Source organism: Carettochelys insculpta, chromosome 15 (assembly GCF_033958435.1).
Source record: "Carettochelys insculpta isolate YL-2023 chromosome 15, ASM3395843v1, whole genome shotgun sequence".
Classification (NCBI taxonomy): domain Eukaryota; kingdom Metazoa; phylum Chordata; order Testudines; family Carettochelyidae; genus Carettochelys; species Carettochelys insculpta.
Genome location: NC_134151.1, coordinates 34,696,740 through 34,709,431, shown reverse-complemented (window position 1 = coordinate 34,709,431; position 12,692 = coordinate 34,696,740). Strand labels below are relative to the sequence as shown.

Here is a 12,692-nt window from a genome sequence, read left to right as displayed (position 1 = left end):
ATAAGGGTGCCAGGCACAGCTGCAGACAGGGTCACAGGGCGGACTCAACAGCAAGCCGCTCCCTTAAAGGGCCCCTCCCAGACACAGTTGCACTAAACAACACAAGATCCACAGAGCCGACAACTGGTTGCAGACCCTGTACATGCAGCATGGATCCCCAGCTGCAGCAGCAGCAGCCAGAAGCCCTGGGCTAAGGGCTGCTGCACACGATGACCATAGATCCCCGCAGGGGTTGGAGAGAGAGCGTCTCTCAACCCCTCAGCTGATGGCCGCCATGGAGGACCCCACAATTTCGAAGTTGCGGGACGCACAACGACTACACGGTCCCTACTTCGACGTTGAACGTCAAAGTAGGGCGCTATTCCCATCCCCCATGTGGTTAACGGCTTCGACGTGTCGCCGCCTAACGTCGATGTTAACATTGAAATAGCGCCCAACACGTGTAGCCGTGACGGGCGCTATTTCGAAGTTAGTGCCGCTACTTCTAAGTAGCGTGCACGTGTAGACACGGCTATGGAGATTCCACAACCTCCCTAGGTAATCCAGTGCTTAACCACCCTGACAGAGCGGAAGTTTTTCCTAATATCTAACCTAAACCTCCCTTTCTGCAGTTTAAGCCCATTGCTTTTTCTCCTGTCATCAGAGGCTAAGAAGAGCAATTTTTCTCCTTCTTCCTTGTAACCCTCTTTTAGTTACTTGAAAACTGCTATCATGTCCCCTCTCAGTCTCTCTTTTCTAAACTAGACAAGACCAGCTGTTTCAGTCTTCCCTCACAGCACATGTTCTCTTGTTCTCTAGGCAGTTAATCATTCTCGTTGCTCTTCTCTGGACCCTCAGGAATTTGTCCATGTCTTTCCTGAACTGTGGTGCCCAGAACTGAACACCCTACTCCAATTGTGGCCTAATCAGCCCTACGCAGAGTGGAAGCATGACCTCTCGTATCTTGCTCACAACACTCCTGTTAATGCATCCCAGAATCATGTTTGCTTCTTTTTGCAACAGTGTCATGTTGTTGATTCGTATTTAGCTTGAGGTTCACATTGACTCCTAGATCCTTTTCTGCAGTACTCCTTGCTAGACAGTTGCTTCCCAGTCTGTATGTGTGAAACTGCTTATTCCTTCCCAAGTGGAGTACTTTGCATTTGTCCTTATTAAACTTCATCCTATTTATCTCAGACCATTTCTCCAGTTTGTCCAGATTATTTTGAATTCTGACCCCATCCTCCAAAGAAGTTGCAGCCCCTCCCAGCTTGGTGTCATCTGCAAATTTACTAAGTGTACTGAAGGTGTAATGGTTACTCTGGAGGGTGCAAAACTGTGTCCTTCAGCCCTACAGAGAAACACTACCATATGCGCTTAAGCAGTAGATTTATGAGCCAGCAGCAGTAGTAGGTTGCTATCTTGTAAAAGACCAGCTGCCTGACGCAATGCCCATTTTGCCAGTATCAAACTGCCTCAAGACTAGGCACCTATTTTGCTCCATTTCTAATGTCTGTGATTCTCGGAGACAGCAGCATTATAGAGCCCCACATTTCACCACACGCAGCTCTCTGACATCCCTGGGAGTCGTAGCGCAATTTGCTGTGGAAAGCCAAGGCAGCCGTTTTGGGGTTTTATATAGGGGGCCCTGCAGGTCTGAGCCGATGACAAAATTTGGATTAGCGCTACCTGATGTGTTGGTACAATGAGACCTTGGGTTTCTGGGCCTGCCCAGCCAGTGCCTTGATGCCACCCAAGGTTCCCTATGAAGGAAAAGGAGCAGCTGCTGACTAATCCAACTTGGCCAGTGTTATGGCTCCGACCTGTTTGTTTTGCTGCTCTGCAGGCCTATTTCCGGAAAGGAAAGGTGCTGCTGGAGATGGGACAGAAGTCCGAAGCCCTGCTGCAGTTCCACCACTGCCTCACGCTGAATCCCGATTTCCACGCCGCTCAGCATGAGATGGAAAAGGTGAACGTGCTCTGCAGAGTTGCCCTTAGAATTTATGGGGCCCTGTTAACTCCCCCCACATGACTGCCCCCCCTTACTCTCCCTGTCTCCTCCCTGTAGCATCTTATCTGGGAGAGTCCAACAGGGAGGGAATTAAGTGCATGGACACTGCAGAGGGTGCCACTCAGCTCTGTGGCTTGCAGGGAATCACAGCTGCTGCAGCCTCCAGGCTTGGGCAGCCTCTGACCCGGAGGACACAGTGGCAGTAACCAGATAACCCTCCTCACCAGCATTTGCGTGCTTACATCACCATTATTTGGAGCACCCCTAGGACAACAGGCAAGACTGTGTGTGGGAGCTGACCCTCTCTTACATGCTGCCTGGAGGTGCCCCAAATTTTCAGGTGCCCTGTGCAGTTTGTGCATGACTGAGGTGGCCTTGGTGCATTGGGCCTTTCAACACAAGAGCCAGGCTCTACTTAAACCTGTCAGCATCCCCAGGAAGTAGAAGTCTGGGTGTTGGATTTCAGGGCTCTTGAGTTAGGCAGCAAAACAGAGCAGTGACCACCTGCTCCACCACATTGCTGACCCAGCCAGTGTGGGAGTGAGGAACACGTTCTTTTAATACCTGAGCCTTGTGTTTGTTCAAGGCAGCCAGTGGCAGTGATTAAGAAGGGGACAGTCTTGCTGGCTTAGCATCATTGTTACTGCCCCGGCGGGGGGGATCGCCGCAAAGATCCGCTTTGGCTGGCATTCCTCCCATGACGGAAATCCCTGTTACTTTCGCACCGGTTGGCAGCCTACAGGGGTGCAGAGCAAATGGACGTTTTCTTTCTGGAGACGTTTCCTCCGTCTGAGTCAGCGATGAGGAACGTAGCTGTGGTTGGGGCGGTTTTCACTGCTTCCGTCCCTGTTATGCCTGTTCTGTTGGCACAGTCCCAGGGCTGCCCATAACCATGGCCCTGGTTACTCTCTTCTGCCACCTTTCCATCCTATTGTATGGTGTTACCCCAGGCGTGCGTGTGGCAGTGGGTAGAACTGGTGAGTTGCTGTGACAGGAAAGCAGGATTCTGCCCAGAGGCTTTGAAGAAGAGAAGTTGGGCTTGGATTGCCATCTCTACCTTGCCCTGGCCTGTAGCCATCAGGCGTGGCCGGAGTTTGGCCCTGCCTAGATTCTAAACTCTGTCAGAGTTTGGGGCAGGAGGGGAGAGGGGCTTGAGGGCTTAGACCATGGGAAAGCCTTTTGGCTTGATGGTCACAGCAGGGTTCAGAAACTATGGAGAACTGGGCAGGGAAGCCTCGAGGAAGCTGTGCCCTCCCCAACAGCCAGGCGTGGCCTGGCCTCTTCCCCTTATCTGTCCCCTCACCACCCCTTGACCTTCTGCCTCCATCCAACCTCCTCAACACCTACCCAGTCTTCCTGCCTGCCACCCTGAACCTCGCACCCTTAACACCACCCCAGCCCTGCCCCTGCTCCCTGCCCCCACAGGACTACCCCTTCTCCTTGCTCCTAACCATGTTGCTGAAAGTACTGTGGCCAGTGGTGCTATAGCCATGCTGCTCGGCAGGACCTGCAGCCGCACTGCATGGACCAGCCAGTGGTAGGAGAGCTGAGGCTGTGGGGGAGGGAGGACAGAGGGAAGGAGCCAGGAGCTAGTCTAGGTGGGAGCTCATGGGATGGACAGGGGGCCTGGAGGGCCAGATATGGTCCACGTGCTGTAGTTTGTGCCCAGGTGGTTTAGGCTCTTCCACTCCTTATCTAGAAGCCCTGTTCTGCTGGGTGCTCTGCTTTCCCTGCCCCAGATGTGTGACACGTCTCCTTTGCCTGCAGATCCTCACACAGGATGACTCCCCACTGCCAGGCACTGTCATGGAGCTACCGAGTGCTGCCAGCCTGGACTTGACAAGCTGTAACTCAGGGAAGGATGGAGCAGGTCCTCTGCTAAGGCCGTCCTGTGGGGTAGAGTACGGGCAGGTGAGGGGACCTCTCGGACCTGTCATGGTTGGTGTGTGGAAGCAAAGCTCAGGGGAAGGCAGTCCCAGGTGTGTGTGTGTTTGGGTGTGTGAGTGAGACAGAGAGAGACAGGAGTGTGTCTTGTGTGCAGTGTGTTTCTCCAGGACTGGGAAGGACGGGAAGAAAGATGGCCAGTTGCTGCTAGCAGAGATTCAGCCCAGCAAAGGAGGGAACTGAGCAGGATGAACGTCGGGAAAGCAGTGCCCCCACATCTGTTGAAGGAATGGGCAGGGATGAGAATTCACCCATTTGCCATAGGGTTTTCCCTGCTGTGTTTTTGGTAAGGAAGATATTTGCCAAATGATTTCAGGCCACAAAAGGTGAGACAGCAAATTTGGATCATATCAGCCTCCGCCCCTCCAACTCCCATTTTGCTTTTTGGAACAAAGTGGGGTGGCTTTGGTACTGAGAAGCTTTACAGGAGGAAAAACTCAGGCCAGCTCTGTTAGTGAAAGCTCCTGTCCTCTTGGTACTTTGCCCTCTCCACCAGTACAGAAGGGATGAGGAGAAGGGGGATTAAATCGAACGCCCTCAAGGACTGGGTGGAGCTTTGAGAGAGGAGACCGTTGTTTTGACTGTTGCAGGGACCATCCTCCGCATGCTACACGCACAACAGCTGCTCTCATTGGGTGACAGGGACAGCATCTTTGTTGTCCTCTGCAGCATGTCAGTCTGTCCATCTGTCCCCAGCTGGAGTCTTTACCACTGTGTGGAATCTGTGTGACTCAGTAGCGCAGGTGAGTCTGGGTGGAATGCAAGGCAGGCCGGCTGCTGCGTTTGACTTTTTATTTTTCGCAACCTAGGATGCAGAGGGAGAGACAGAAGCTGGGAAGGGGGAAGCTTTGTCTGAACTTGGCCAGCTGGAGCCTCGAATTCTGCAGCAGCCTGCCTGGTGGCCAAAGAGAAGGAAAGACTCAGGAACTTCGCCAGAGAGGCAAGAAGGGAGATTGTTGGGTAGGTAGGCACCCGAAAACCCATTTAAATGCATCGAGTGTGTATGTCACCCTGTTCTCCATTGCGGGGCAACTTTGCAGGTCTGGCATTGGGACCCAGTGGGGATGGGGCTTCGTTCTTATGGTGCATGGAGCAGTCTCAGTGGTTCTGGAAACCCAACATTGCTTAAGGAGACCTCATCAGTCTCCTGAGGAGTGTTTCCCCTCCTTGCAAGCTGGGGAGTGGAGTCTACTCAATGGACTCTCTGTACCCCCTCAGACTCCACCCTGGAGTCCCAGGCTGCAGTCCCCTCCCGGATGTTTCTTTGGGTGAAGTACATTGGGGAAGGCCATGGTGTGCATCGGATAGTGTCTATTCCCAACCTGCTCTCGTAGGCTGGGAGGAATGGGTGGTATTTGGATTCAGGTTGGAGTTGGAAATACACCATCTTGTGGCTGTGAATTCCCTCCCCTCCCTCATCCTTGCTCCTGGGCATGGTCTGCCCTTCCAGTGGGATTGGAAATGGAGAGGTGCCCAGTGAGGTGCTTCACTCCCACAGCCCCATGCAGAGTCTCCACCATAGCCGACCATTGGGTCTGCCCTTCCCCTGGTGCTTGTACTGTGAAGCTCCCTCATGCCTCTTTCCAGCACGAGCTTGTGCTCCCCCACAGCCAGCCTCTGACAGGGTGATTTCTCTTCCTGAGGAAGCCAGCGCTTCATCCTCTACACAGGCAGGCTTACACTGGGTCTGTAGTAGGAAAATCAGTCGATTTCAGATATGCAGTTCTAGCTATGGCAATTGCATATCTGAAATTGACTTTCCTGACTGTCCTCACTGAAGAAGGTCGATGGGAATGTTTTTCCCATTGACCTTCCTTGCTTCTCGTGATAGGCAAGGAGCACGGGGGTCGACTGCCAATCCCTGGTAGGTCGATTTCGTGCATCCCTACCAGAAGCATGTAATCAAACCCCGGAAGAATGACCATGAGCACGTCGATCTTTTGGGTAATGTAGAAGTGGCCTTAAAAGACAAGTACAGCTACTTTGCTATCGGGGACCTGAACCAGAAGCCCAGAGGGTTCATGGAATTAATCCCCATCTCTCCCAGAGGTTTTGGCTCAGGGCCTTCAGTCCCAAGTGAGAGATGCTTCACGGCCCATGGGCACCAGGACTGTGAGCTTGGCCTCTGTATTCGGCACACTGGCTGCTGCGATACACATAGGCAAAGCTACCAACCACCTCAGCTTTTAGTTTCCCGAGCATTGCACAGGTAGTAGCTGCTAATGCCTCACACCACCCAGCGAGGCAGAGAATTGAGTTTCGTTCTCCAAATGGGCAGACAGCCCCTGAGGGATGAAGCGACTCACTTAGGCCAAGTAGTGACTCAGTGGCAGAACAGGAATTACTGCTCCTGGTCTTACGCTTGCTTCATTAGACTTGAGATCCAGGCCCTACTGCCTGCCAAAATGTTTCTTCTGAAATACCTCCAGCTGAAACCGCCTAGCTGTTTACTGCAGGAGGGCAGGTGAGATCATCACAGAAGGTCCTTCTAGCAATGAGAGGGGTCAGCAACCCCCAGCACAGGAACCAAGAGTAGCATGTGAGCAAATTTTCATCAGCACGCAAGGCAGGAGCTCAGTCCTCCTCCCCCATGCAGCTGGGCATTTGCTCAAAGGCAGGTTCCCTGTGAATTAACAAAGACCAGCTGATGCTTCCAGCTGCCACCTAAACGGTAAAGCTCTGCATCTGAATCGATTTCTTACTGAATCGGTTGTAAGTAGGACTATTAGTGACTTTAAAAAGTATCACCAGAACTTGTGCTGTACCTGGAGGTCAAAAGGTGAAATATTGGCACTCGGCCTCGGGAAGCTTGCTGTCCCTTTAACGGTGAAAACCCGAAAGCCTTTCTCAGAGGGCATCACTCATTCCCCTGCTTTCTATGCCTAGGTCCTGGGGAAGAAACCTCACCAGATGCCGCCGCAGCAGCAGCAGCAGCAATATTTAGCCATTGCCACCAGCCAGAACTTAGGGATCTCCTGAGCGTCTCCGACCTGGAATGTTCTCTTTGCATACGGTGAGTTCTCCTTTGTCACCAAAGGGCTTTTGCTATAACAGCTGAACACCAAGTGGGGGCCCAGTTTGCTGGTCCTGATCTTCGGCTCACATGTCGCTGCTAAGTTCTGCGTGCCAAAGTGTGGGCGAAGCTAAGTGGGGGCCGCATGAGAGAGCATGGAGGACACAGATAACAGTGTGTGGTTGCTTCCTTTGATGACGATAAGAATGTGCGTTCCCACCGTCTCAGGAGTCAGCATTCCTGGTGCACTCTGCGTCCTGAGAACATGAGGCCACTGTCGGCTGAGGCTCTGGTCCCCTTTTGTAACTGGGGACCATTGGGCATCTCTCTTTGAGAAGCGGCAGGACTGCGGTAGTGGGAGAGGGCGATGCAAGTCTGAAGAGAGGTGCTTTGGCAGAGCTGTGCATGTGCAGCTGGCACAGAACACAGTATGCACCCAAGCTGGCTGGTCAGAGGATGGAGAAGGAACGGGCCGGGGCCATGTAACTGAGCAAGCTGATAGGAAAACTCACCCCAGGGTGCGTTCAAATCCACTTCATTGTCTACTGAACTGGTCAAGTACCTGGAACCGTTACATGGCTGCCTCCCCCTGGCTCCAGAAGGGCGGTGCTGGGTTTTACTTGCTGACGTGCGGGCAGCAAGAAGAGAGAGACTGTTGCATGTTGCATCCTGGCTCTGAGGCTGCTCCTAACCCTTCCCCTGCTCCCAGTAGCTCCATGGCAGCGTGGGAAATGTACCATTCCCAGTGTAAGTGAACCAGGGAGGGGAGAGGTAAACAAAGGGTGAATTTGGCCCAATGCGCCTGAAAATCATCAGTCATTTAATCTCAGGGCTGTTTTTTGAGGAGGGGAGAAAGCGCCCAGAAGCCCAAACTGTAATGCGGAGAGAGAGAGAGTGGTGGCTTTCTGGGGTGTAAGCATGGCAGCACCGTCTCCTTTCAGTGCCAAACTCTGCCAGGACCCCAATAAAACATCCTGGCAGGGTCTGGTCATAGCAGGTGAGGCCTGTGCCTAGGGGCCAGAGGGCATGGCTGGGGTTGCTAAGAGCTTGATGGGTCCTTAGTGAGCTCTGGCTATAGAGAACCCTGAGTCAGTGTTTGCCATGATGCTTCTCTGGTGACTTGCATGGAACTCAGTCTGGCTGCACCACTGCCCCTCAACACCCTCATCACTTGGCAGCTGAGTGGGATAACTCCATCTGCTGCGGGCTGCCAGCAAAGCAGTGCCTGGGCTTGCAGTGGGTGCAGGCTGCAGCAGTTCCAGGCATGCATTCGCCAGCCTCCTTTGCTGACATACAGAACCTTAAATAGACCAGGACCCAGATACCTGGTGCCCACTCGCTGCTTCTCTCCTTCCTGGACTCTAGACTCCTCTTAGGCCAAACCATATTGGTACCATGGCCTGGCCTGTAAGCCCACGTTCCTCTCGTCTGCCCACCTTGCTCATGGTTGTGCCTGTTGTTTGCAGGATGTTCTTTGAGCCAGTGACCACGCCCTGTGGCCACACCTTCTGCAAGGAGTGCCTGGAGCGCTGTCTGGACCACCGGCCCAACTGTCCGCTCTGCAAACAGAGCCTGAGAGAGGTGAGGGGGCCCTCTGGCGACTCCTGGGCTTGGAGCAGAAGGGAGGTGAGAGCAGTGCTATTAGCGCCGCTTTCAAGGACGATGTCGGCCTAGTGAGGGAGGTGTAAGACTAGCACTGAGCCAGACGTTGGCCAGCACTGTTCTCTGCCAAAGGAGTACTGGAGCTGCTCACCTGTGTGTGAGATCAGATAAGGACTTTTCCACGCACTGTAGAGTTAGACTGGGGAACTCATTGCCACAGGATCTATTGAGGCCAAGAGGTTAGCTAGATTTGCAGAGGAACTGGGTATTTATATGGGTTATGTGCATCTGTGGTTATTATAGTAAAGGCTAACAAATGATCAAAGGGTTTTAAAGCAGCCATGGGCAACCATGAATGGTGAGCGGGCCACATGAGTAGCCCTCCTTCACCTCACTGGGCTGCAGCAGCTTTCTGCGTTCTACTTGTAGCTGTGCAGCCCCCCTCCTCCGCACAAGCCCCTTGCGCACAGGGGCGCTGGAGCCCTGCACTTTCCTGTTCCTTTCCCATCCTCCCAGCACTTTTGAAGCTGGGAGTCAGGTGCAAGTCACCTGATTCATGCTCCTTCCCCAAGCCTTCCATCCCTGGAATGCTGCAAACAGCTGACTGGCAGCATTCCAACTCTGGGGGGAAGTGGGAGGAGCAAGGAAGTACGGGACTTCAGGGGGGTGGCGGGCAGGGGGTGCATGGGATGCAGGTTGCCCACCAGTGGTTTAAAGCCCTCTGCTCTGGAGATTAAAGGCATCTGTAACTAACAGAGATTAAGAGGAGGCTGCCACAAAGCAGATTATTGCAGGGGTTTCTTATCCTTCCTTTGAAGTATCAGTTAGAGACAAGATACTAGATTAAATGAGCACAGGTCTGAGCCAGGCTGGCAGTTCCTTTCCTAGAACATCTGGTGGTGTTGCAACCCATGGGGAATTCTCATAGCTGGAATCAGAGGGGACTGTGTGCTCAGGGGAAGAAGATTGGGGATTGGGTTCTGTCCTGACCATTCTTTGATCTGAAATTGGGCTTTAACTCCCTGAGTGGTGGGGATAGTTCCCTGCTTCTCCCGAGCCACTGGACTTCCCAAATGTCTTTGTCAAAGAGCATACCCCAATCTCTTTTTCTTTTAGTACTTGAAGGTGGGGAAGTACAACGCCACCGTGCTGCTGGTGGAGATCATGGTGGCCACTTTTCCTGCGCAGCTGGCAGACAGGGAACGGGTGCACCGGGCGGAGATGGCCGAGCTCTCAAAGTAAACAAAGAACGTTTTCAGTACGTGGCGGGGTGGGGAGACGGGAGAAGGAGCAAACGCGTTCACATGCACGTACAGTAATGTGGATGGGGAGACCTTCAGTCTCCAAGTGGTCTTTGGAGAACAGCGAGGATCCCTCTGAGAAGCAGCAGCCGTGTGGGTCGCTGAGGTTTTCTGCACTGGGCCTCCATGTTAGAGCAGCTGGGCTGCTTCATTGGCAGAGTTCTGTCCGTGCAAAATCTGAGGGGATGAGTGATTGGTTGGCAAGGTTACAGCCTTGTCTCTTCCTGCATCCCTTGCTGCTTGGTGGGCTGATTGGTGAGAATGGCCAGGGCCTGCTGAATATAAACTAATCCCTTCAGACTGGTGAGGCTCAGCCATGTCCTCACAGAGAAGGGTGAAGTTTCAAAGCAGTGACCAGTCATCTCTTTCCTGTCCTCCTCTCTTCTGCAGCCTGACGAAGAACATCCCCATCTTTGTGTGCACAATGTCCTTCCCAGGCCTCTTGTGTCCGCTGCACGTCTTTGAGCCTCGCTACCGCCTCATGATGCGGAGGTGCCAGGAGACCGGCACGAAGATGTTCGGCATGTGTATGTATGAGAATGGGAAAAGGTGAGCAACAGGCCCAGGCACGCACTGCAGCTGTGTCCCCGTGAATTCTCCATCTGTGAGTCTCTCTTCCTCCTGCCCACCCTCTATCCCCTCAGATCTATTGACTGCTCTGGCTTTTGCTGTAGACATGTCATGTTCCATATTAGTGTCTCCCAAATTGTATCCGTCAGTCTAGGGGCTTGGGGACGTGCAGGAGTTAGTTCTGGAAGTGACAGAGCAGTGGTCAGGCCCAGGCTGGAGCAGTGCTGGGTCTAAAGCTCTGTGCTCCTTCTTCTGGAAGCTCCCCACCCTTAAGGGGAATGACCCACAGTGAAGGGAGTTTCTGGAGAGGCTCGGCGGATGCGGAAAGGAAGCGCCTCCGAGCAGGGTTACCAACCGCTGAAAATGATTTTTGTGGACAAGATGGGAAAAAATATTACAGACAACCAAACTTTTTTACAGACACATTCTTATGTAATACAAAGATGGCTCCGAAGGACAAAACAGAACATAAGAACAGCCAGGCTGGGTCAGCCCAAAGGTTCATCTAGCCCAGTGTCCTGTCTGCCAACAGTGGCCAATGCCAATGCCCCAGAGGGAGTGAACAGAACAAGCAATCACCGAAGTGACCCCTCTCCTGTCATCCGTGTCCAACCCCTGACAAATGGAGACTAGGGACACCGTTCCCACCCAGCCTGGCTAATAGCCATTGATGGACCCAACCTTCATGAATTCATAGAACACTAGAACTGGAAGGGACCTCGAGAGGCCATCGAGTCCAGCCCCCTGCCCCAATGGCAGGACCAAGTACTGTCTAAACCATCCCTGATAGACATCTATCTAACCTGTTCTTAAATATCTCCAGTGATGGAGATTCCACAACCTCCCTTGGCAATTTATTCCACTGTTTGACCGCTCTGACAGTTAGGAACTTTTTCCTAATGTCCAACCTAAACCTCCCTTGCTGCAGTTTAAGCCCGTTGCCTCTTGTTCTATGCTCAGAGGCCAAGAAGAACAAGTTTTCTCCTTCCTCCTTATGACACCCTTTTAGATACCTGAAAACCGCTATCATGTCTCCCCTCAATCTTCTCTTTTCCAAACTAAACAAGCCCAATTCTTTCAACCTTTTTTCATAGGTCACATTCTCTAGACCTTTAATCGTTTTTGTCGCTCTTTTCTGGACCCTCTCTAGTTTCTCCACATCGTTTTTGAACTGTGGGGCCCAGAACTGGACACAATACTCCAACTGAGGCCTAACCAGCGCACGGAAGAATGACTTCACGTGTCTTGTTCACAACATACCTGTTAATGCATCCCAGGATCATGTTTGCTTTTTTTGCAACATCATCACACTTTTGACTCATATTTAGCTTGTGGTTCACTATAACCCCTAGATCCCTTTCTGCTGTAGTCGTTCCTAGACAGTCTTTCCCCATTCTGTATGGGTGAAACTGATCGTTCCTTCCCAAGTGGAGCACTTTGCATTTGTCCGTATTAAACTTCACCCTGTTTACCTCAGACCATTTCTCCAATTTATCCAGATCATTTTGAATTATGACCCTATCCTCCAAAGCAGTTGCAACCCCTCCCAACTTGGCATCATCTGCAAATTTAACGAGCGTGCTTTCTATACCAATATGTAAATCATTGATGAAGACATTGAACAGAACCAGTCCTAAAACAGACCCCTGCGGAACCCCACTTGCTATACTTTTCCAGCAGGATTGAGAACCATTAAGAACTACTCTCTGGGTACGGTTATCCAGCCAGTTGTGCACCCACCTTATAGTAGCCTCATCTAAATTGTATTTGCCTAGTTTTTTGATAAGACTATCATGAGAGACCGTATCAAATGCTTTACTGAAGTCTAGGTATACCACATCTACCGCTTCTCCACTATCCACAAGGCTCATTATCCTATCAAAGAAAGCTATCAGATTAGTTTGACAAGATTTATTCTTTACAAACCCATGCTGGCTGTTTCCTATTACCTTACCACCTTCCCAGTGCTTGCAGATGATTTCTTGAATTACCTGCTCCATTATCTTTCCTGGCACTGAAGTTAAGCTGACTGGCCTGTAGTTTCCTGGGTTATTCTTATTCCCCTTTTTATAGATGGGCACTATATCTGCCCTTTTCGAGTCTTCTGGAATCTCTCCTGTCTCCCATGATTTTCCAAAGATGATAGATAAAGGCTCAGATACCTCCTCTGTCAGCTCCTTGAGTAGTCCAGGGTGCATTTCATCAGGCCCTGGTGACTTGCAGACATCTAATTTTCCTAAGTGATTTTTAACTTGTTCTTTTTTTATTTCAA

The 12,692-nt window shown here is 51.8% G+C and overlaps 1 protein-coding gene across 4 annotated transcripts in view; it reads left to right on the top strand.

Annotated features, from left to right (window-relative positions):
• Window positions 1-12,692, top strand: part of LOC142021107 (LON peptidase N-terminal domain and RING finger protein 1-like) — a 52,931-nt gene that overhangs the window by 15,835 nt on the left and 24,404 nt on the right. For all 4 annotated transcript variants that reach the window (XR_012647596.1, XM_075009570.1, XM_075009571.1 and 1 more), the window contains exons 3-9: window positions 1,826-1,948; window positions 3,758-3,901; window positions 4,744-4,894; window positions 6,821-6,947; window positions 8,414-8,528; window positions 9,666-9,787; window positions 10,241-10,399. Coding sequence is in view for 3 of the 4 variants with exons in the window: in XM_075009570.1 (XP_074865671.1) it covers window positions 1,826-1,948; window positions 3,758-3,901; window positions 4,744-4,894; window positions 6,821-6,947; window positions 8,414-8,528; window positions 9,666-9,787; window positions 10,241-10,399 (941 nt within the window). In the remaining variant the exon portion in view is untranslated. The remainder of the gene's footprint in view (window positions 1-1,825; window positions 1,949-3,757; window positions 3,902-4,743; window positions 4,895-6,820; window positions 6,948-8,413; window positions 8,529-9,665; window positions 9,788-10,240; window positions 10,400-12,692) is intronic.